At 36.0% G+C, this 26401-nt stretch overlaps 1 protein-coding gene and 1 pseudogene across 3 annotated transcripts in view; one reads left to right on the top strand and one right to left on the bottom strand.

The window, feature by feature from the left end:
• Positions 1-594: 594 nt before the first annotated feature.
• The window catches only part of HAT1 (histone acetyltransferase 1), a 46373-nt gene continuing 20566 nt past the window's right edge, over positions 595-26401 (bottom strand). For 2 of the 3 annotated variants that reach the window (XM_060106491.1, XM_060106492.1), the window contains exons 5-11: positions 21120-21299; positions 20724-20845; positions 20119-20223; positions 19688-19794; positions 10587-10738; positions 7528-7644; positions 595-1009 (exon numbers count right to left, since the gene is read on the bottom strand). In XM_060106491.1, the coding sequence (XP_059962474.1) occupies positions 842-1009; positions 7528-7644; positions 10587-10738; positions 19688-19794; positions 20119-20223; positions 20724-20845; positions 21120-21299 (951 nt within the window). In that variant the 3' untranslated portion in view covers positions 595-841. The remainder of the gene's footprint in view (positions 1010-7527; positions 7645-10586; positions 10739-19687; positions 19795-20118; positions 20224-20723; positions 20846-21119; positions 21300-26401) is intronic. The other variant, XM_060106493.1, reaches the window with a different exon arrangement.
• On the top strand, positions 12736-15892 carry LOC132495394 (28 kDa heat- and acid-stable phosphoprotein-like; annotated as a pseudogene).

The following is a 26401-nucleotide window of genomic DNA, read 5'->3' as shown; positions in this document are numbered from 1 at the left end:
TTTTAATGACTGTATCAAGCAACTTATTTAGCTCTACTTCAATAAAATAAAGACTATATTAAGCAATTTATCATTACTTTGTTTTTTTCCTTGTTGGACTTCAACATCTTGGTAACCTTATATCAAATCACAACAGATATATACCTCATTTTACACAAGATATATTTCAACAATGGTGTGTAAACTGGATTTATGAACTGGTTTCTATCTTATATTATTATTTATAAAATGTTTATGGTAACTTCCAAATTATCTTCAATTAATATTTGATGCCAAACATTTAGGTTTTAGGCTGTATTTAGTTCCCCTTCTATTACCCGCCCTACTCCCAACAAGTGGTTAATAGTTTATTTAAAACAACTCTACACTAGGAACATTTCCTACTTAGAAAAATCACATAGTAAGACCAAGATTACTAGGAAGACCTTAAAGGTGTTTTAAAGGTGCCAGATGTAAAATCTTAGAAGGAAAGTGTGGGAGGAATGATAGTAAAAGCTTAAAACCTAACGTTTTTTAACAAGACTGAAGAAGTTTATCATAAGTATTTAAGAATCATATCAGTACACATTAACATATCACAACTAAGCATTTATTACACTGTTTAAGAAGGGAAGCAAGTGCAGTGGTATTTCAGAAGCTATATCTTTTTTAATGTAATATATGCTCATAGACTCTAAACAGTATTTTAAAATATACAATCTCTCCAAAAGAAAATATTTAACTAAAGATAACTTTTAATGTAAGTAAAATGTTACAAGATTTTAAAGTTAAAGTCATCATCTGATTTTTCACAACACATGTACAGAAATTTTCAAACTTCCTGTACAGAGAAGTATAACCTCTACTCTTGAGCAAGGCGTTCAATAACACGTCGATAATCTTCCACAAGTTCCTGAAAGCTTTCTTCCAGCTGTTCATGTTGCATGCTTATTTCTATTTGGTTCATCTGGTTTGTCAGTTCTTCTGGTCTGAGACATTTTCTCATTTTAGCAAGATCTCTTTGTTTTTTCTAAGCAACAAACACAATTATTGGTTAGACTAAGAACGCTAATAAAATTCTAATATAAAGAAATATGTCTCCAATGTTAAAAATAATAGTAGGAATATGCCCAAATTTGTCCCATACATTTTTTCTTAAGGAAGCCTAAACATAATGTTAACCATGTAAACTCTCTAAAAGGAAGGTTCCAGAAGACATGTAATTTGTGTCAATTAATGGTAAATATAGATATGTGACTAACAGCCCCCTCTCCAAAGCATGATAAAGAACTGGCCAGTACAGACACTCAAATACTTCTTTAATAAAAAAAAATATATTAACTGAAGAAAGACAACTGAGATTAAGTGCTATTATTTCATCTCACTATTTAATCATTAATTACATTAATTTTCATTCCAAACTGGCTTCTGCCACTAGGCTCATTTATGAGTTCCCTTACCCAGAGATGTATTTATGGACCACATGTTAATTTCAACATAAACTGTTGGAAGAGTTTCAGAAAGATGAACCCCAAACTGTCACATTTTAAAAAACAATATTAACTAGCATTTACTGAGTCTCTACTGTCCAGACATACATTATCTTATTAAACCCTCTCCACTTTACTGAGAAGGAAACCACCATGCTGAGGAGTTTGCACCACACTGAGGGGCTGGTAACAACTTTTAAACAGGACACTGTATCAGAACAATACTGTTAGTAATGCTGAGGACGGGACTGGGGGGCCAGGTCAGCAGCTCCTGCAGCGCTTCAAGTAAGAGATGATGAAAGTCTAGACCAAGTCAGTAGCAGCAGAGATGGAAGGAACAGAACAGATTTAGGGAAGAAAACACTGGGTGATGTGGGCAAAGAAGAATGAAGAAGGACTCCAAGATTCCTGGGTGGGTGGAAACACTGCATTATATAAAACACTGTAATATATGAAAACTTCATACATTTTGGAGAAACTGTTCTAGATTATATCGATCCTCTTTTATTAAAGCATATAACGAAGAGCTAACTCTACGTAGAGATCAGGAATCACATATATTAACTCATGTAATCCTAACAACTCTATAAGATAGGCACTATAATTTTCTTCAATTGATAAAGAAAAAAAAAAAGGTGCAGGAGTTAAATAACTTACGGAGGTAGTAAGCTGAGAAGCCAGGATTCGGCTCTTAATGATCTGCTTGTAAGTCTGTATTCTGAGTCCCGATATCTAACTGACTTCCAAAGACATTAAAAAAAAAAAAACACACAAAACCCTAAAAATGATATCTTAAATCCATCCTAAAAACTAATAAATGTCCCCTTAAAGGAAACCCTAATAATTCTGGAATATAGACATATACAGTGCTTCTCAAACTTAAATGTGCACAAAGATCACCTGGGAACCTTGTTAAAATGCAGATTCTGATTCAGCAGGTCTGGGGTGGGGTGAGATTCAGCAGTTCTAACAAGTTCCCAGGTGATGTTAATGTTGCTGATCTCCCACCCCCTGACCCCCCCCGCCCAGCACGGCTTGGGGGATCTTAGTTCCCCAACCAGGGGTCGAACCAGTGCCCCCTGCAGTGGAAGCACAGAGTCTTAACCACTGGATCACCAGGGAATTCCCAATGTTGCTGATCTTCTAACCACACTTTGAATACTCTAGAGAAGTGATGAAAATTCAAATTTATTGCTCCCAAGGCCTGGAAGGACAGTCTATTTCTTACTCTTCAATCATGTGGATGATAAATGCTTTGTTTCTGCTGTAAAAGTTATTTTTTCTGCCAAGAGGCACAACTGCCCTATATAAGAGCATCTAAGTTAAGGAAATAGCTCAGGAACTAAAGGGTCATGCATCCAAAAATTATTGTGGTATGTGGTAGGAATAAAGGCTATTTTTCTAAACTGCTAACCAGTTATAACATTTATGAAATAATCTAACCATACTGCTTGAATATGCCTCCAATCATATTAAATTCTTATATACAATAGAACCATCATATTAATTCTTAAATATTTCTTGACTATCAATTCTGTTCCAAATAACCTATAGAATGAATCATGTGCCAGTAACATACTGTTTTAAGTTATCTTGTTTTTAAATCTCTAAGAGTGCTTACTTCCCCAATTTATCTCCCCCTTCCTTGCCACCTTCAATTTCTTCATTGTCAGTTTTTTTCAGATGGATGTCAGAATTAATCTCTATTATAATTTTTATGGGCATGGCAGTACATCTCTGAATTAAATTTAAGAGTTCTAAGTACCTTGGAATAAAAAATACATGTACTAGCTTTATGGAAAAATGTGAAACTATTATATAGAAGCTCCTCATGAGCATGTAAACTGTGGTTCAATTTTTTAAATAACTTGTTTACTGTTCACGAATATTAAAATAACTTTAATATTCCTGAAACTATATATACACAACACTTTGTATATGTACGAAATATTACAAATTAATCTTTTAAATAATGTGTTGGAAAAAAAAAACCCTTAAAAAAATAAACTGGGACTTCCCTGGTGGCGCAGTGGATAGGAGTCTGCCTGACAATGCAGGAGATGTGGGTTTGATCCCTGATCCGGGAGGATCCCACATGCCGCGGAGCAACTAAACCCGTGCGCCACAACTACTGAGCCTGCGCTCTAGGGCCCATATGCCACAACTACTGAGCCGACATGCTGCAACTACTGTAGCCCACGCACCTAGAGCCCGTGCTCCATAACGAGACAAGAGAAGCCACAGCAATGAGAAGCCCACACACCACAATGACGAGTAGCCCCTGCTCGCCGCAACTAGAGAAAGCCCATGTGCAGCAACGAAGACCCAACACAGCCAAAAAAAAACCCCCCAAAACAAACAAAATACTGATTTGGGGAACACCTCTATCCAGCAAAGTGACATACACTGGGAGTACAAATTAAATACTGAAAGACAGAACTCCTTAAGATTGAAATAGACCTCCTATAGGCTCAGAATAATTCTCACCCTCCAAAAATAAAAAGTTAATTCCTTCACAGATCAGGGCTGTTGATAATTTTAATTAATGCAGACAAATTAATTAAAGATGGTATTAGTGTCAATTTATTTATGTTAACATTTGGCTTTAACACATGTAATGTGTTAAAGGTCCAGAAAACAATTCTTTCTTCTTACCTAGTTTTCACAGGTTCCAAGAGGGTTTACAAATATAATCTCAAAAATGCCACCACCTCTAAGGGTTACTTAATTTCTATCTGCTGAACTAGTCTCTTTTGTGAACTAAAGAGATAGGGTTCTTTTGTAAGAATTTAAAAATAATAATGGTGTGGAGGCATTGACGAGTCCTAAGACTTCTCAAAAGATTATCTTTAGGGCTTCCCTGGTGGCGCAGTGGTTGAGTCCGCCTGCTGATGCAGGGGACACGGGTTCGTGCCCCGGTCTGGGAAGATCCCACGTGCCGCGGAGTGGCTGGGCCCGTGAGCCACAGCCGCTGAGCCTGCGCGTCCAGAGCCTGTGCTCCGCAACGGGAGAGGCCACAACAGTGAGAGGCCCGCGTACCGCAAAAAAAAAAAGATTATCTTTAAAAACATGTACAATGCATTGTATTTCTTTCTCTTCAGTTCCTCACTATGGAGGCATTTCCATTTTAGAGACGCCTAATACCCAGATGTTAATAAGCTGTCGACACTCACACAATTAGTAAAAGGTAGAACTAGACCTCAAAATGGAGTTTTCTGATTCCAAATCCAATGATATTATAATGATTCTAAATTTTATACTTGTAAACCAATTATGAATTAAAATATGCCCATGAAACACTATAAAAACTTTAATGCTAAAACCAAGCAGCTGTACCAACTTTTCTTTTTTTAGCCAAATTGTTCTAATTTATTTTTTGAACACCTGAAAATTACTTCTGTACTACAGACAGAGTTTCTTTTTGTGCTTTTAAAAAATGATTCTAGTTAATATAGGTTATTTTTATCCCTTCTTGGCACTGATACAAATGAATTATCAGTGTTTAGAGAACTTTTATTAAAGTAAGGTACAACTCCTTCTAATAGCTACCCAAGAAATTTCTTAGTGGGACAGTGTGATTAAGCTGATACAGAAATTTGAGCCCTCAAAGGCAGCACAGAATTGGTGGACTTTGCTATCAATAAGTCATTTCATACCTCAGTAATAACTTATGACAATCTAAATTATAATTTCTTTTCATAAAATGTGTTGAAGTAAAAATGTAAATTCTAAACTCCAAACTTTCCCCATTTGGCATACATTTTAAGACCTAAAAAAATTTGAAACCACACTCAATAGTAAGCAATTTTACTTTATCCTTAAATATAATTTTGCATTTGAGAATGCTGTGGTAGCACAACAAAGTATATGAGTATCAACTTGGAATGACAAATTGGAGAAAATCACTTGCGTACATTCAACAAAGAAATCTTATATAACTCCTCCCATGCCTGTAGGGCATTCAACTATTTCTAGGCTTTTACTAAGTTTGTGGTAAGTTTTCAACCACATTGTGGCTATCAACCCAAAGTAGGGGAGAGGACCCTCAAGATTTCTTGGTTTTCTCAATGAGAAAGAATACTGGATAACTAAACTCATTAAAATGTGCATACTATAACTAGGGTTTGAGCAAGTATCTGAAGAATTTATAATTTGTGTATGAGCTTTAGTGCAAGGATGGTGATACCCATTTTGGCTGTTAAGAATTTACAGAGTTTAATAACCAGTCTTTGCTTGTCTTTTAGATAAGGTGAACTTGCTAGACAGGTGAGGATACTTAATATAAAAAAATCATCATTCTTTAAGAGCAGACAATACTTGCTTTTATGAACTACAGAAATTCCCACTGTTTGGCATAACTTCATGACTACTATATATACTTAGAATTCATCCTCTCTCATTTGCTACATCTGCCTATATAAAATATCACAAGTATCTGAGATGCATAATTCAATAAATCATTTTACTTTACTAAAAGTTTTAATACTCTTAAATGTTGTCATGATAACACCTAATTATATTGTTCTACATGCCTAATTTCATCATAAAGAAATTTTCTAGCTAACAAATTAATATTAAAGATCAAAGTCTTTGGAAAGTACCATTTCTACCAATTTTCTGATGTTTCTGAATTGATAAACATAAGGACTGATAAAGAATAAAATGTTACTTTGGACAAGTTTTGGGAACAGAGACCATTATAATTTATTACAACCTGTTATATGCAGATGGTAGTTTATAAGATAGAAAATCAATCCATTAAATTGCTTAAGAAAATGGCACTATGAAGAAAAAAAAATATATGAATTCAAGATACAAGGATTTATAGTCATAGGCAAATAATTATTTTTATATTCAGAATGTGGTATGTTTAGAATTACAATAACAAATTAGGAAATACGGTTGCACTGCAAACAAGATGTGATAAAGGAAAAGAGCTGGGATTCAATGAGTAGTACGACCTATATACCATCAACATTCAAAAGACTGGCTCTATAAAGCAGAATCGATGATAAATAAAACTTGGATTAATTTAGAAAAATCAGGGACTTCCCTGGTGGTCCCGTGGCTAAGACTCTGTGCTCCCAATGCAGGGGGCCTGGTCGATCCCTGGTCAGGGAACTAGATCCCACATGCCGCAACTAAGACCCAGCACAGCCAAATAAAATAAATAAATATTTAAAAAAAAGAAAAATCAGAACTATGTGTACTTGATATATTAAGTACTCGTTATTAATTGACTTTCTCCTTCAATCTTAAGACAGATTCGAATTTGTCATTTATGTTCCCAGCTATTGTGCTGTATAAGCCTCTAGGTATAGTGTATTCAAATGCAGCAACCACATGTCAGGTGCTCAATAATTAGTTGCTGAATAAATAAATGAATATTTTCTCCAAACAGATTACTGCTCAGCTACCAGAATCACAGCAAATCCTCCTCCACACAAGCTGGCGTGGACAATATCTACCTTAATAACGGCCAAATGATGATGAGGCCAGACCTGATCTAGGAGGGGAGATTTGTGAGCTAGAGGAAAATAAAGGAGATGAAATAAAGCGGGGGGAATGGAGCAAGAATAACAACAACAACAATAACAAAAAAAGAGGTAAAAAACACTAAGTTGCAATTTCAGCTATGGTCAAATATAGAGGTTACAAATGGCAATCAAGGCCATATTTAGGAAGAAAGGTGCAAAGGTAAACAGAATATATATGACAAATGGGAAGACAATTAGAAAAAACTAACAAGATAACTCTGTTAGGGAAGATTCTGGGCATTCAGTTTTTAAAAAGATGCATACAAATGAAAGAAAAAAATAACCATGAATAGACTATCCTTGGGATTAGTTTTTAAGTGAATGGAAACAGATTTATAGCTTACATTGGAAAATTATGACAGGGAGAATTCTTATAACTAACTGGAAGAATATTTTCACTTTTGTAAAAGTTAATTTAGCAAAACGATTTGGACTCTCCCATACATTGGCATTTGCTAGATTTTCTTCTTTATTTTAAACAGTGACAAGAATATAATGTTTAAGACTCTTGAAAGTCCTACCTTATATGGGCTAATTAGTCTTCTTTTAATATCCAGTCTATAGCTTCTGTATTGTTCAGCATCACTCATGTCAGTTACCAGTAGTCGAAGAATTTCATAAACCCGTCTGGCATGTTGCTAATAAACCAAACAAAAGAAAAATATGAACATTTCAAATTACAAAATAGTAACACTTTCCCAAAAGAACACAGCATATATTGAATATGTGTCATAGGCCAGAAATTGTGCTAGGTACCAGACAAAAAGCAATAAAAGATATAATCTCTGGGGCTTCCCTGGTGGTGCAGTGGTTGAGAGTCTGCCTGCCAATGCAGGGGACACGGGTTCGTGCCCTGGTCCGGGAGGATCCCACGTGCCGCGGAGCGGCTGGGCCCGTGAGCCATGGCTGCTGAGCCTGTGCATCTGGAGCCTGTGCTCCACAACGGGAGAGGCCACAGCAGTGAGAGGCCTGCGTACCGCAGAAAAAAAAAAAGATATAATCTCTGTCCTCAAGGAGCTAGCAGTGTAATGGGTAACACAAATGACTAAGGTATGGTTAATGTAATGATAGAAGTATGCATGGGATATTATGGTAGCACAGCCTGGGGGTGGGGGAAATGTTAGAAGAGGATTCCTGGGGGAATAAAACCTGAGTGACTCTGAGCCCTGGTCCGGGAAGATCCCACATGCCGCGGAGCAACTAAGCCCGTGTGCCACAACTACTGAGCCTGCGCTCTAGTGCCCGCGAGCCACAATGACTGAAGCCTGCGTGCCTAGAGCCCGTGCTCCGCAACAAGAGAAGCCACCGCAATGAGAAACCCATCAACTAGAGAAAAGCCCACGTGCAGCAATGAAGACCCAATACAGCCAAAAAAAAAAAAAAAAAAAAGACGAGGGCATGAACTGAGATAGCACAAATAAGAATACTAAGGGAACAAGGATTCTAGAAATATAGAAGAGTTAAGACTGGCTGTGGAGGAGGGTATGGAATGACAGTTTTCAGAGTCGGAGAGGTTTAGGAGGCAGCAGAACATATAAATCTGAAGAAAATTCTAGTCTAAGGGTAAGGATTTAAGCAATATCAGTATACAGGGCCAGAGTTTAAACCGTAAGACTAGTTAATGGCTAAGATCACCCAAGGAAAACATACACAGTGAAGACAGGGGAGAGGTCAGAACCCTGTAGTATAGTGACAGGTAAGGAGCAGAGAACAGAGGAAAACAGTCAAAGAAATATGAGAAGAATCAGGAAGTTTGGGTAACACTGAAGCCAAAGGAGTAGGCCTATAGTTCTCCTATTTCGGTCATTTCACTTACCTATTTATTGGGAGTGGGGAAGAGGTCAGGTATACAGAGGTTGAGAAGATAACATTGAACTTTCTGGAAGAAACACTTGACCTGAGCCTGAAAAATGAGTACTATCTGGCCAAGCAAAGATGGAGGAACAGGAGAAGGGGAGTATAAGGGCAAAGGGAACAGCTTATATACAGGGACATAAAAGGAGGAAAGTTGTAGCATAGTTGGGAAATGACAAGTTCAGCAAAGCCAGAGCGTGTGGGAAAGCGGTAGGAAGCTGAGGCTAGCAAGGTAGGCAGGGGCCAAATTATGATGGAATCTGTGTGCCATACTAAGGAGTTTTAATCCCAATAATGTACTCATATTCTCTTTCTTTTAAAGGCTGAGCTATTAAATAAATTCTCATTAATAAAGGTTTAATACAGTCTGGAAATATAAATTATTTCTAAAACCACATTTTATCTTTAAGCCAGGAAGCGATTAAAGTGTTTTTATGCAGAAGATAGAAAGTTTCAATTCAAATTAAGTTGCTTGTTGAAGGTCAGTGACTAGTAAACTTTTGGTATACAGTTTTGGAGCTCAGGAGGAAAATTTGGATTGAAGATTTAGATGAGCTCTCCCAGGTAGAATTAAGTAGAATGAGAAGAAATGAGGATTGGATAAAAAACTTCGGGGAAGAATTATATTACGGGAGCATACGGAAGAGTAGAAGCTAGTAGACAGTATCTCAAAAAAGATGAGCACAGTGGTTAAGTGGAAAACCAGGAACTTAGAAGCCAAGGGAGGGGAGGTCAATAGTATCAAGTGCTAGTCTTTTTTTTTTAATTTTGTTTTATTTATTTTTTTACACAGCAGGTTCTTATTAAGTTATCTATTTTATACATATTAGTGTATATATGTCAATCCCAATCTCCCAATTCATCCCATCACCACCACTAATTGCTACTCCTTATTACTGGAATACTCTTCATCCCTCATACATTTATAATCCAAAACCTACCCATTCTTCAAGGCTTAGATCAAATGCATCCCTTCTATGAAATACTCTGATTTCTTGCTTACGTAAACGTAACAAATTCCTCTGAACTCCCATATTATTTTTTCTGTACTTAAGATATTTACTACTTTAAAATTCAAACAAACATATATAGAAGTATAAAAAATGAAAGTTAAGTGTTTTATTCCAACCCTCCTCCCCACCAATACAGTCTCCAGGGGCATTAACTACTTTACCAGTTTAGATAAACATTTTCTTTTCCCTTTTATTTATTTATTTATTTATTTATTTATTTTTTTATTGCGGTATGCGGGCCTCTTACTGTTGTGGCCTCTCCCGTTGCGGAGCACAGGCTCCGGACGCGCAGGCTCAGCGGCCATGGCTCACGGGCCCAGCCGCTCCGCGGCATGTGGGATCCTCCCGGACCGGGGCACGAACCCGTGTCCCCCGCATCGGCAGGCGGACTCCCAACCACTGCGCCACCAGGGAAGCCCCTAAACATTTTCTTAAAAAGCAAAAATAAGATCCTACTATCCATCTTTGTTCTGCTTGTTACACTTAATATAGCCATGAAATCAATTATCTTTCCATTCTATTAATGAGAAAATTGAAGCACAAGGAGGTAAACTAAACTGCCCTAACAGCAAGTGGTGAAGCCAAATTTGACCCCAGGCAATTTGGCTTCAGGGTCTGTATTCTTAATGTATTTGCAATGTTTAAATTACATACGTACTTAAAAAATTTTTTTTTCAAAATTTGAATGTTTTCCTCCTACAGACTAAAAATACCTTATTGATTTTGAACTTCTGTTGAGCCTCTACTGCCATGTCTTCACTGAATCCTTGCATTAACTTTTCCCGGGAAAAACAGGGCAAATCTTGACAAAGCTTCACAAGCACAAAGTCTCTTAATTTCACATAGCTTTTGGATGGATCTTCCGCTAAAGAAATAAAGCAGAATAACATTTCCCTTACCTAACATAATTTCTTCATCATTTGCAACCTCAATAAACATGCTAAGCTTAGAAAGGCAAATATCCTTAAAAGAATTATATATATATATATATATACAAAAGTTACAATGTAAAAGGATAATTCCTTATAAATCAAACAATAGCACTATTATCTTTGTCAAATAAAATTATAGATGCAATCCTTTTGCAAATACATATATATTATTTGTGAAATTAGAGCTATTCCTTTTCAAATGTAAACTTTTTGACTGGTTTGTTATCATATATATGTACCTTAGTTTTATTTTCAGTTAAAGCAGCTGTATAAACAAGAGATTTGGATAATCAACTCCAAAAGCAAGTATTTTCTGATACCTAAGGGTTCCAAAGCTCAATTTATAACTCCCTTACTTTAATAACCTTTATAGTCTGCTTGCTTCTTTCACCCAATTAAAAAAATTCTTCCTTTTACAAAAGAAATCTTTTTTATTTAGAGAATAAAATGAAAATATGATTTTGATTCTTTCTTCATTGCATCTGGATAGCACAGATGTTCCTTTATGTTTGTCTACGTTAGCTACATTAGACTAAGTAGTGGACAAGGAAAATATCAAAACATGATAGGTAGAAAAAATACTGCAGTCAGAGAACATGTGTTTGAGTCCCAGTTCTGTCATTCACAGATGTAGGACTTTAGGCAAATTACCCCACTTCTCTGAGCCCTCATTTTCTGATCAGTAGAAGACTTGAAACAAAGAATGTTAACGTTTGGGCTAGTTCATAGTTCACAAGACAGTTTTGTTAAAATATCAATACTCTACAAATTATTCAATGCAATCCCTATCAAAATCCCAGCTGGCTTTTTTTGTTGCAGAAATTAACAAGTTCATCTTAAAACTGATATGGAGATACAAGGAACTCAGAATAGCCAAAACAACCTTGAAAAAGAACAAAAGTTAGAGGACTCAGATTTCCTGATTTCAAAACTTACTACAAAGCTATAGTAATAAGACAGTGTGGTACTGACATAGGATGGACATGTAGATCAGTGGAACTGAGTTGAGAGTTTAAAATAAACCCATACATTTATGACCCATTAATTTTTGAGAAGGGTGCCTAGACAATTCAATGAGAGAAAGAATACTCTTTTAACAAATGGCACTTGGACAACTGGATCTCCACAGCAAAAAGAATGAAGTTGGTTGGATCCCTTTTCCTCACACAATACACAAAAATTAACTCAAAACGGATCATAGACCTAAGTGTAAGAGGTAAAACTACAAAGAAGAAAACATAGGAGTAAATCTTCATGACTTTTGGTTAGGCCAATGGTTTCTTAGACAACGAACCAAAAGCACAAGCAAATAAAGAAAAAGTAGATAAACAGGGCTATATCAAAATTTTGGGACTTCCCTGATGGCACAGTGGTTAAGAATCCGCCTGCCAGTGCAGGGGACACGGGTTCGAGCCCTGGTCCGGGGAGATCCCACATGCCACGGAGCAACTAAGCCAGTGCGCCACAATTACTGAACCTGCGCCTAGAGCCCATGAGCCACAACTACTGAGCCCGCAAGCCACTACTGAAGCCTGCGTGCCTAGAGCCCATGCGCCTAGAGCCCGTGCTCCGCAACAAGAAAAGCCACTGCAATGAAAAGCCTGTGCACCACACCGAACAGCAGCCCCCGCTCACCACAACTAGAGAAACCCCGCACAGAGCAACAAAGACCCAACACAGCCAAATTAATTAATTAATTAATTAATTAATTAATTAAATTTTTAAAAAAACCTGTACACTTTAAATAAGTGGACTGTATGACATGTTAACCATATCTCAATAAAGCTGTTTATAAAAGAGTCTGAGCTAAGGGTAATGTTTTATGATTGAGTCATTTATTCATTCAATCCATATGTACTTAAATACCATCTTTATGCTTCTATGCTGCACTTCATATACATGTTAATTATTAGGTAAACATTATATGACCATGGCTTTAAGGTGGTAAAGAAGTGAAATTCTGTCATGGCATCAGTTTGTTATGAAATTATGATCTATCAGGAATGTACAGATAATGAAATCAACTGTAGTCTACAGAGAAAATCACCAAATAAACATAAGATTGTAATGTAATTAGTTACTTTATCTCATTCTTCAGTCTTTTCCATATTAATCTGGTCACACCATGGAGTTATACAAGCCATCCAGAAACCTGAAGGACATTCTGATTCCTCTCTTATGTAGATGCCACCAGTGTTTTTTTCAGCAACTACAATAACCTCCTCACTTGTACTCTGCAGCTTTGTAAAATGTAAAGTGGGCTGACATAAACGTAAATTAAAACCATTCAAGTGTATCAACATAACTGTAATCTGTGTCTCAAAAAGAGAGATGAGAGAAAGAGACAGAAAGAATAGTTGAAGAAATAATGGCCAAAACCTTCCTAAATTTGATGAAAAACATTCATCTATACATCCAGGAAGCTCAACAAACTTCAACTAGGAAAAACACAAAGAGATCCACATCTAAATACATTATAATCAAACTGTCAAAAACTAGAGACAAACAGAAAATCTTGAAAGCCGCAAGAGGAAACAACTCATCAGAAACCATGGAGGCCACAAATCAGTGGGGTGATATATTCAAAGTACTGAAAGAAAAATACTGTCAGTGAAGATTTCTATATCCAGCAAAATTATCCTTCTAAATGAAAGTGAAATAAGGACATTCCCAGAAAAGTAGACCGAAGAAATGTGTTGCTAGCAGACCTGCCTTACAAGAAATACTGAGGAAGTTCTTTAGGCTAAAGAAACATGGTACCTCAAGTCCACAAGAATAAATTAAGAACACCAATAGTTATGAAGATAAATATAAAAACTGGAATAAATATTTTTTCTCTCAACTAGTTTAAAGGACAATTACATGAAAAAATAATTATAAAACCAATGTTTGGCTTACAAGATATAAAGAAGCAATATCAATTTATGTAACAATAATAGCACAAAGGAGGGGAGAGAGAATAACTGTGATGGAACAATTCATTTTACTGAAATTAAATATTAATCTGAATAGACTGTTATAAATTAAGATGCGTACTGTAATCCCCAGAGCAACCACTAAGCAAATAACTAAAAAACAAAAACTTCAATAAAAATGAATGAATGAATGAGTAACAAAAAGAAAGGGAAAAAAAGAAAACATAGCAAAGTGGCAGGCATAATTCCAACCATAGCAATAATTACATTAAATGTAAACAAACACTCCTATCAAAAGGCAGAGATTGTTAGACTGAATAAAAAAGGATCCAACTATATGCTGTCTTCAAGAGAAACATCATAGATTCAAAGACAGGCTGAAAGTCAAGGATGAAAAAAGATATACCATGCAAACAATATGAGGTCTGGAGTGACCATATTAGTATCAGGCAAAATAGAGTTTAAGACATTACCCACCCCGCCCCACCCCCACACAAATTGGGAAAAAATAGTTTAAGACAAAAAGATTACAAGAGAAAAAAGGGCACATTTTATCACAACAAGTTAATTCATGAAGACGACATTACAATTATAAACATATACACAACTAATAAGAAAACCCCAAAATACATGAAATAAAAGCTAACGGAATTAAAGGGAGAAACAGACAATTCAACAAAAATAGTTGGAAATGTCAACACTATCCTCTCAATGATGGATAGAAGAACTAGACAGAAAATCAGCAAATACAGAGAAGACTTCAACAGCTCTCTCTATCACCCAACTTGAACTGATACTTATATAACATTCCACCCAACAAGAGCAGGATACACACTCTTTTCAAGTACATGTGGAACGTTCACCAGGATAGACTATATGTTGGTCAAAGGGTCTATAAACTATGGCCCAGTAGTCAAATCTCATCCATGGCCTGCTTTTTTGACATGTAAACTAAGACTGGTTTCTAAATGGTTGTAAAAAACACAAAAAACCAGTAAGACTGTGCAACAGAGAATTTATGTGGCTTGTAAAGCATAAAATATTTACAACCTAGTCCTTTAAAGAAAGTTTGTGGCCCCTACGTAGGCCATAAAACAAAATTCAATACGTGAAAAATAACTGAAGTCATATAAAGCATGTTCTCTGACAATAATGGAATTAAATTAGATATCAACAACAGAAGGAAATATGGGAATCCACAATATTTGGAAATTAAACAGCATGTTTCCAAACAACCCATGGGTCAAAAAGAAATCACAAGGGAAATTAGAAGATATTTTGAACTGAATGAAATGAAAGCACAATTTATGAAAATTTATGGATCAGTAAAAGCAGTACTTGTATCTATAGATAAATATATATTTAAGTATTATTTAAATGTCTATATTAGAAAAGGAGGACATCAAGTCAATAAGCTAAGCTTCAATCTTCACTAGGAAAAGAACAAATTAAACTCAAAGCAATAAGGATAATGAAAATTAAAGTGGAGATCAACGAAGTAGAAAACAAATAGAAATGTTTATGAAAATACAAGGGATCCTGTATAACAAAACAATTTTGAAAAAGAACACAGAGGACTTTCACTTCCCAATTTCAAAACTCAATATAAAGGCCGAGGCTCTGCGGCCACTGGAGTCATGATGCCCAAAGAGGGCAAAAGGGGGACCACAAAGGCTGGGCTAGGCAGTGTTTGAGTCCCAAGGAGACCGACAAAGAGCTCCAAGCTGAAAAGCAGGCGACCAGGGAAGAAGAGGACCAAGGAAAGTGGGTAGAGATGGGGCTGCAGGTGACTCCAGAAAGAAGAAATCTCTAGCTTCAGAAGACAGTGAGGATGAAGCTGACCACCAGCAAAGGTGTAGGAGGGCTCATTAACATCAAGAACCCCAACCAAGTGGCACAGACGATCAGACAGATCACGCACTAGATCTAGATAGGCCAAAGGAGCTTTCAAGGAGAGAAGATGACATTGAGAAGAAAAAGCAGAAGAGCATTACATGAACATGTATTTAGCGGGGGAAACGGAGCAGGCCAAGGCTGCCTTGCCTGGCTGGTGATCGATCATTCAGAAAGAGCAGAAAGCAAGAGGGGCAGGAGGTTGCTAGGAAGAAAGAGGAAAGGAAAACAAATGATAATGCAACTCTGTCAGGAAATGAATACAGTCGCTCACCCTGAACAAGTAAGCATGGCTTGTAGGAAGAAATACCAGGCAACTGGGTCCCCCTGCCAGGACCTCTGCCCTGTCTTGCCCGCCCTATACCCTGGCACCACTGCAGCAGCCCCTCACAGCTAGGAGCCCCTCACTGCATGGGGCTTCCTCTTCATTACCTTACATGTAAAATCATTTGGGGGAAAAGGAGGACTGTGCTTCGGGGAGGGAACAGCTGCTATCTTTGAGATAAAAAGATGAAGGCTCTATTTCTTCTGGAACCATTTGAATGTTTTTGCTGCTTTTAGAATCTGGAACCTTTTTGGGAGGGGCGTTGTGTGTCTGAGAAGTGGGGTAAGAAGAGTTTCCACTGGTCACATAGATTGCACCTCCAGGGCGGCTGTACCAGGGTCAGCTGCTGCTGAGTTTGCGACAACCAGCCCTAGTCTGTGTCGTCTGGGTGCTCACTCAGAGAGGGACTATCTTCTGGGAGCCTGTGCCCCTGGGTCCCTGAGGGTCATTGCTCGTCCCAGGCCAGGCCCCTCTGACTGAAGCCTCTCCTCTCTGCTCCATTCCCACCCACCTGGCCAGGGCCAGTACCCATTTCTAACTCTACTCATCAATCATTTGAAGAAACGTCTGTTTATTCTACAGCAACCAGGCTGAACATGCTCCACAAATTCAGCTTACATATTTAACAGGTTAAACTTGGCATTATCATTAAGGCAAAACATACACACATGAAAAAAACTCATATATAAAGCTACAGTAAAAAATCAAGACGGCGTTCTGAATAAACAGCCTCTGTTTCTTCAAAAAAAAAAAAAAAATCAAGACGGTATGGTACTAGTAGAAGGATAGACATAGATCATTAAAGAGTCCAGAAATAAATCTTTACATTTATGGGCAACTGATTTTCAACAAACATACGAAGGCAATTCAATAGGGGAAGATAGTCTTTTTAACAAACTGCTGGGAAAACTGGATAGCCATATGTAAAGAAGATTAAGTTAGAAACTTTCCTCACATAATGCACAAAAATTACCTCAAAATGGATCACAAACCTCAATACAAGAGACTGGGGATGGGGACTGACTGCAAATGGACAGGAGGGAATCTTTTTACGGTGACAGAAATATTCTAAAACAGGTTGTAAAACTAGGCAAGTGTACTAAGAATAATGAACTGTACACTTAAAATGCATGAATTTAATGCTATGTATATCATACCTCAATAAAGCTGCTTTAATTAAATCTCTACTAAGTGACAAACTCTTAAGCAAGCATCTCTTAAAAAAATGTTTTTAAGTGCTAATAGTGAGGCACATGCTTATTCAATGTCAGTTTTTCCAAGTCCACCTCTTCTTGAACTGGTTTAGAAAAAAGAACTGTGTTGCTAATATCAGTTTAAAATAAAATTTCGTATGAGTGAAAGCTTAAGTAACTTAAGTAACTTATATACCCCCAGAATTTTAGGAAAAAACACATCAAAGGTAAAAGAATTACAGTTGAGAAAAATCTAAAAAATCTTATGCCACATTCTTATCTGAAATTTTCACATATATTGAAAAATTGTGCAAAAAAATTTTCCACTTAGCTTTAAATAAGCCATTATAGACTAATAATATTTTGTTTGCAGCTTAATATAAGGGGCCAAGTCACCACTCAATCTTTCAGCACTTTAACTAAAGGTGTCAGCCTGAAAATGAACCTAAAATGGTAACACCCATTAATCTGTGACATCCTTCACAGATGAGTGATGCATTTAAAAGATGAAATTTGCTTGGATATAAATCTATGGTGATACGTGGGATCAAAACTTGAGTTTTTTCCCAAGTTAAGTACATCATCTACCAACATAAATGCTCTTCTGTCATTAAAAAAAAAACTTCATATTATAAAAAATTTATAGATAACACTCTAAAAAGCCATGTAACATATTCCAGTACTACAAGGAACATTTAAAGGACAGATATAATTAGCTCTTAATATAAAACTAATAGGTTAATAATACTGAGATATATTCTAGCCCAAGATCAATTTCTATTGCCAAATGCACCTCTCTTCATAATTCTGGAAGGAACAAATCACCGATTCTATATGTAAGGTCATACAACTGATACGTATTCAAACGCTATATATCTTACGATACCGACATCCTCAAAAGGAAGATGGCACATGATATAAAGAACTGTTCTCCAGTATTTTACTTTAAGTGCTTAAGAAAGGGAATTCCCTGGCAATCCAGTGGTTAGGACTCGGCTCTCTCACTGCCGGGGCCTGGGTTGGATCTCTGATTGGGGAACTAAGATCCCGCAACCCGAGAGGCGCAGCCAAAAAAAAAAAGTGCTAAAAAAAAAAAAAAAAAACGGGTGGCAATTACACCACAAACACCTATCTATCCTGTAACATAGGCCATTGATGGTTAAGTTTTAATTTTTACTATATCTGGCTATATGTCAAGTAAGCAAAAGGCCATCTCAATATAAAGAATATCCTGGATTGCAAAGGGAAATCCAGAGCCTGATAAAGATCCAAAAAGTTTAAAAAATATACAGGGCTTCCCTGGTGGCGCAGTGGTTGAGAGTCCGCCTGCCGATGTAGGGGACACGGGTTCGTGTCCTGGTCCGGGAAGATCCCACATGCTGCGGAGCGGCTGGGCCCGTGAGCCATGCCTGCTGAGCCTGCACCTCCAGAGCCTGGGCTCCACAACGGGAGAGGCCACAACATTGAGACAGGCCCGCATACCACACACACACACAAAAAAAAATGTAAAAAATACAAAATAATGGAGCTATAGGCAACTAAAACAACCAAAGAGTAGAAAATTCTGTACTTTTCTTTTTTTAAAGGACTGGGTTGGAAATTGAGGAGAATATCTTAGAACAGCTGATAAGGCATTTTTAGTAATTTATAATGCTAAGAAATGTTAACACTGAAAATAAAGGCCAATACCCAGTTTTCAAATTCACAAGTCCTTTAGCATGTTTAGCATTTTCTCTTTAGAGACTTCAGTTTGCAATGAATAAAGGCTACCATTATTGATGACTCTTCACTGAGATTTAAGAAATAAAATTCTTTATCTGCTAATTGGTGCTAAGTATCAAGGACTTTATTGGTTGGAGTAGACAGAAGAAAGTGGTTAAGAGGCTTCACAGAAATAACCCCTGCTGGCACATTACCCACTAGAGAAGACAAAGACTACTTATGTGAACTCTTAAGTCTCTAGATTAAAAACACCAAAAAAGTCCCTTCATGTAGTACCAAGTCCAAGCTCTATAAGTAAACAGAAGCTAAACAATTTTGAGCTTAGCTAAAAAGAAGTGTTATTGTTTGTATTATGTTTCTATAATTTTGCAAGTCACTAAGCTAGTGAAGGTGTCACTTAAACAATTTATAACTTTTGATATAAACTAACTTTAGTAATTACTTCTGTATCTCCCAAGTTTCCAAATCATTTAACAGTAGCAGTAAAGTTAGATGAAAAGATACATCAACTTTATAAACTGTTTGCCAAATAAACTGAACAAATAAGTCATACCACACTTGCAACATATATATGCCTAAGATTTCCCATTATATATTCAGTTCATTATCCTCAATTTGTTTAATTAATGAGCACTTCATACTCAGAGATGCAATCCAATCCCACAAAGACTTATGATTTAAAATGTAACCTTAAGCCATCTTTAAACAGTTCCAAAAAGACCTCAGGAGACTGCTGCTATTTAAAATAAAATAGTTATTTCTGACAAAACCAAAATTAGTAAAGAAGAGATTTTTTAGAAAGGCTCTTTCAACAACAAATCAAAATTTACATACCTGTAATATCAAGAACAGAAGGAGATGCAATGTAGTATCTATGAACTGTTTCAAGAAGTTGAGCACCATGGCCTTGACCTTGAAATGGAGTCAATATCAGCATCTGACTATAGTAAAGAAATTATATTAAAATATCACATGACCGGTTTACAAATTGCAAGTCACTATAGTAATATAAACACTTTAAAGTTTGTGTGATTTTTTTTTCAATCCAACTTCAAGAATTCCAAAAATTATTAAGATGCTCAAAACTGTAAACATTTAATCTTCCACACTGTTTCAAAGGGAACAATGAAATAAATCAGTACATAGCCAATGAATAATGGTGATTTTTTTTAAAACAAATCAACACTATTATAACAAGTATTGGAAACTTCAGCAGTTCCTTCTTCTGAAATAAAAGACAAGGCACGTGTTATACTGCCAATTACCTTACACGTGGCCGGGTTTTGTCTGGGTACACATAGTAATTATAGACTGTCATGTAGCCTACGGTCGCAAAGAGTGTAGCTCCGTCCTTATTATACTTCTCAAATCTGCAGATAAAACAGAAAGCCAAGCAGGTCAATTACAGTCGCGCTCCCATGCAGTGTCCATTTTCTTTTCCATTCTCTGACTGAATTTTCAGTGTCAGCAAGCTACTCTGTGAGGGCCCAATGGGTACACCTGCTATGTTCTGAATATACAATTCACTTAATTGGTGTGCAGCAACTTGGATAAATCAGACCTCTTTACATCACTTCAGTGCACTTGCCTATTATAAAGATGAATAGGTGGCAAGTAAAAGAAAACACAGGCAAAGCTCGTTTTACTGTTTAAGCCTACATTCAGGGCCCTAACGGACAACAGCATTTTATTCAACTCTATTCTCAAGGTCTCCCTAAGCATAATGAAGGAAAACTCAAGCCTCATAAACAATAGTTTTTCTTTCCTGGGAAAAATATCATTATACTGTCCTAATAATTGGGCCGCCACAATTAAAATGCTGGCTTTGTGGAGGTAATAAGGTCTACTGTTGCTTTAGAACTGTACTTACACTAGAAAGTAGTGCCATCTTTCATCATCCACGTCAATAAAGCTAGCAGTTTCAATAAACCACATCAAAAAGGTCTGAAGCCTTTCATGATATTCTCGAAAGCCTCTACATGTCATGTCAGCCTAGGGAAAAAGCCAGGAAAAGTCAGGTGAAACTCATCACAGAGGTAAGTGAAAGTCTGTAGAACACAAAACTATTCTGTGGGAAAGTGTTTAGAAGTCTCAGATTAAGATGTGTACACAGACACACATACAAAACAGATCTTTGTTTTTAATGCTGACAAAGACTTGTTTCCTGAAGTTAGAATAAATCACGGAAAAAACCACATCAAAACAGGACACAGGTTTCAGGCAAATGAGGTACTTTCACCCAGGGAATATTTAGATTTATTTTTACCTTATAAATCTGAAAGGTAAAGTTTTCTCCTCCTGTTGGACTGAGAACAGAGTATGTATGAAGTAAGGTTCCAAATGGCTTGAAATCAACTTCTTTTTCCAGCAACGAAAGAAAATCATTTGTGTTTGTGCAAAATCCAGGTGGAATGATTTGTCTAATTTTGCCCTCAACATCATCTGCCTAAGGAATGGAGATTAAAGGACACAAAAAAATTAATAAATTTGACTTAGCTGAATATGCTTAGTTTTTCTGAAATGGACAAAACCCACAAATATCACAAGACTTCAATTCACTGTTAAACTAAAGATGCAAACACACAGTGAACTGGGAAAGGATGAGTTTCATGTGTACAAGATGCTGCCACAAAAATGTCAGATGAACACAAGTATAACACAGAAATAAAAAAGAGGAGGTGGGTAGCCTGAAATCAACTACAATGAGGGCAATCCTATAGAAATTTCTAACATCATGTAGAAAATGCTGACCATGTCCCTTCAAGACAATTTAAACTGGCCAAAACAAAAGGCTGCTTATTATTTTACACGGCTGCTTATTATGTTACATGTGTCAAGGAGAGTATATTATCCAAGACATGAAAGGATCACCAGCAGTAGTGAGGTGAGGCTAGGGTCTGACCAAACAAATGGCAACCTCACCATGAGCAAGTAGGTCATAACTCCCTCATACACGAAACTCAAAATTAAGATAAAAAATATACCCACTTAGGAAATACATAAATTATATGAATGGATATATTATCCACTCATCCTATAATGTGGCACAATTTTTACAGAGTTGGATTTGTGACAGTAAAAAGGGGCAAGACTGGACAACAAAATTAAACTCAGAGATTAAAATTATCCTTGTTAAATAACCTCAATGAATGTTAAACTATCAGCTGAGCAGACTTCATAATCCTTTTCAAAACCCCAAAGACCACTTGATTGAATACATTTACTACTTCTCTTTAACCATGAATATTTGATGAAGTCTTACAATAAAGTATTACTGCTTCTCACCAGGCAATAAAACTTAATGAATTGGTCTCAACTTAACAAAACCTTATCCCTCAATACAGTCCCTAAAAGCCTGACATTACATTCAACAAAATGAGCTTGCATTCTATTCAAACTTTTTCCTGAACAATGAGGCCAGGTTTTTACTTAATGGAGTTTGCCGTGAGTTCAGCTGTAATGTTTGTATTGTATCTATTTCCACAAGGACTGACACAAGAACACTTTGTGTTAACTTACTAAGCAGCTCTTTCATACCGTTTACATGCATGATGGGTATTAGTTCTAAACCAAGACCCTTGCTACTTAGCATTCAAAACAGGGAAATTAAGATGCTTAGGACAAAATACACTACAAAAGGCTAATACAACATGCTACTAATTCCTGTCCTTTCAACCATCTTTTAACTAAGCAGAAGCAATGCACCTGCAGATGAATAGCACTTTATTATCATTCAGCTACATTTTAGGATAGAGAACGAAGGATGGAATTTATCACAAACAAGTTTTATTTTCAATGCTCTGGTACTACCAACATTTATATATAACTTGTTTATAGCTATTAAAAAAAGCTATTATTTAAAAATATAGCTCTTCGACATTTTGCCCAACAGCTTATTTCTAATATGTGCACCAGTCCTTACAATCCATTCACCCTAAGATCAGATAAACTGCATTTGACAGGACCACTTTTGCTTATTTTTAAAGTACTATTTGATAAATTATTTTTCCTTGATACTGCTATCTAATGTGAAGAGACCATCTTAAGCATATTTTATAGAATTTGTACAATTTCAATAATTACAAGAGGAAAGTGTAGTAATAAGGGATAGGTTTAATAGGTCTGTTGTGTGGCAATTAAAATCCAAAGTAGCGATGGGTAAAGTAGTATTAATTCAAGTTTTAAAAAGTCAAGAAACACTACTTTTAAATAAAGAGGTTTACAATCTATCAATTTAAAAGAAAACACTTCAAGGCATGTACAGTGTATATAATTTTAACTTTAAAAACTTTCCCTATGTCTTCTCAACAAGGCATTGCAAAGCATGATCAAATAACTTCACATATCAGACACCAAATGTACTTCAAAGATTTCTCAGAAACTCTAAGTTTCAAGTAGCAGTTCAGATAGCAGATAAAGCAGCCAAAGATTTGAGCTCAACAAAGTTGAAAGAGAGTTAATGTTTAACTTTCAGCCTTCAAAGGATACCTATTTATTGTAATAAATATCTTCAAATAAATATTTTGCTCTGGGCAAGTTTACACATTAAGAACTTTTACAGGGGAATGAAAGGCCAAGTTTAAAAACAAGGAATCTGTTACATATAAAACATTAGAGAAAATGTATATGTATTACATAAAATACATAACATAAAACCAAACAGCTCTTCAAACCCAGAATTCAGAACTTTGCACCACCAAAGGAAAAATGTCTGCATTTCTCTATTAAATGGATTCTGCTTTAAGAAAAAAAAAATCCTATAACTGTCATGTCTTACAGATCTGTACTCTTTTCTAAAAGAATAAATATATTTTAGTTCAGTTAAATATTCATTTTTCATATTGGATTACTGGCCAGACAATAAAATTACCACTAGAGAAAACCCCCATATACTCATTTTCAATTGAATGTAGAATTAAAGATTAACTAAAACCTTTTAGTTCCAATGCTTGTGGCTAAAAGTTTAGATTCTGTTTCTGAAGATCCCTGAAAAATTCCCTATCTTCAAGAATATTCTAAACTTTAAGTAAAATTATGTAAAAATACAGTTCTAGAAAAGGATAAGAAATTAAGCTGACTAGATCAAGAATCTAGAATACAACCTGATATATTTAATAAGGATATGCCTTACAAATGTTTTCCTAACCCTTGGCAATATCTTTTTAATAAGGAAAGCATAAAAGTAACTCTTCTATTCAGGTCTTCTCTGAGGTGACTCAAGATGAAATATTTTAGATTGTATACTTTCTGACTATGGTCATCTCAATTTCCAATGTTCTGTACTTTGTTACACGTGAGATGTTTCCATGAAGCAATTTTTACAATTTTTCATCACTGCATAAAGCAATGTACCTGAGACTAACTGGTAGTCTGCTATAATACAAATATGTTTACACTTGTACACGTGTACTTATCACATTCGAAAACCAAATTACCTCTTTAGTGTCTTATCTTAAACAGCAGCACTTGTCTAAGGTGCTTTATTTTTGAAATAGCAATTTTAGAGCCATGTTAAATAGTAGTACATGCTATCCTTTACTTGGTTAAAGTGGTGAAGACTTAACAGTGACTATAATTCTAAGAATATGCTATAAAACAAGCAAGAAAACTCCATATCTACATAATTTGCACAAGATATGCTACAAAAACAAGCAAAAACACTCCATATCTACATAACGTGCTCAATCTTACATTCTCTGACAATATTTAAGCTGTAGAAATTTCCATATTGTTAGAGGCGTAGAGAAAAAGAGTGAATATTTCAACTACTGGAAAAACAAAGGTCGCATTATGTTAATTTATACTGCATTAGTGTTTTGCAACCTAAACTCACAACAAAGTTCCAAGATAAAAATCTAAATACATAATTTTAAAGCTTTTTATGATACTTCATTAAAAAATTACTCATTAAGAATGCTGACACCATTATCAAAAAAAGAATATAGTGGAATATACTGAAATATTATTAGTCTACCAAAGAGTTATTTTTTCACTTCCTCAAGATTAAATTTTTATAAATACACAGGATTTTTCTATTAAAAAAGCCCTAAGGAATCCAGAAAATTTAAAAAATCTGCTCTCATCTACTCTCAAACTCAATCCATATTAATGAGAGACAAGGATAAAATAGATGACTGAAATTCACAAATAATACAAACCTTATCTATGTATTTCAACTGTCTCCAACAAAACTTTCCCTAATTGTTAGCAGTTAGCAAGACTGAACAATCTTAGTTACACACCCTTCCACTAAAAAGCAATGAAATTACCTCAAGAGAGGGCAAGGAGGTATCGATAAAGGCAAAGATCAGGGACAACCATAAGATGAACAAACCACCAGTGTCTGAATAATCAAGTTTATTGTATCGCAAAATTCAAAATAATTATGTTGTCTTTAAAGAGGACGGCTAGTGGAGATGTTTTACAGGCATCTTAATTGTAACTAAAAAATTTCAGGTGCCACTGGAGAGCATGTAAAAGAAAAAGAATGGATGATGAAAGATTAACATAATGGCAAAATTTTAACAAGCAAATAACTTCTAAGCAGATTTGCTGTGGTATATTTTTCATATGCAAAAATAGTGCTACATAGTAGAGTCTGCAAAAACTCAATTATGATATATAATAACCTCAAAACGATACATCTAAAACAAAAATCTTGGGCTTTTTCCACTTAAATCTACTTCTCCCATCTTCCCCATCTCAGTGAATAGTACCACGACTGCTTAAGCAATGGGATCCTCCTTGTTCCTCTTTCCCTCATCAATCACATTTAATTCAACAGCAAATGCTACTGGCTCTACCTCCAAAGATATATCCTCAACCAGACAACTAAATGCAGTGTGGCCTGTAACACTGCAACATTCTGGTCTCCCTTCTTTCACTCTTGCCCCCTACAGTGTGTGCTCTGCACAGCAGCCAGAATCATCTTTTAAAAATATAAACCCTATCATATAACCCCCACCTACTTAAAACCTCCAAAGGCTATCAACTACTCTTACTCCATATGACCTTAGTTTCGCCAACCCCCTTCAACCATCTCCTACCTTTCTCTCCATCACCACAACGACTTAACAACAGTGATCTTTCTGGACAACAAAAATGCCAAGAATGTTCTCATTTCAGGGCCTCTGCATACGTTGATCCCTTCAGATTACTACATGGCTGTCTCCTCTTCATTCAGAAACCAGCAAAATGTTTCTTCATACATTAACGTATTTTCATACGTATTAATTTGTTTATTTAATATTTGTTCACTGACTGCTCCTCTTGGCAAGAAGGTAAGCTTCATGAGAGCAGTGACTTTGCTTTGTTTGCCACTAGATTCCTGGCATCAAGAACACAGAAGGCATTGTGAAATGAACATTCTCACTGCAAACTGAGAAGAGGCAAGCCCATTCCTCCCACATCTGCTACCCATTCTTTTTTTATAAGGGGAAAAAGAGGTCTCTGCTTGAATATGTAATTTAAATAAATGATCTTCGACCATGAAGCAAATAAATAGTCCTACAAAAAGGCATTATAAAAGATGGATTCCTTACTCCTAAC

This window comes from Mesoplodon densirostris, chromosome 8 (assembly GCF_025265405.1).
Source record: "Mesoplodon densirostris isolate mMesDen1 chromosome 8, mMesDen1 primary haplotype, whole genome shotgun sequence".
NCBI lineage: Eukaryota > Metazoa > Chordata > Mammalia > Artiodactyla > Ziphiidae > Mesoplodon > Mesoplodon densirostris.
This window is presented reverse-complemented; position numbering and strand designations above follow the sequence as displayed.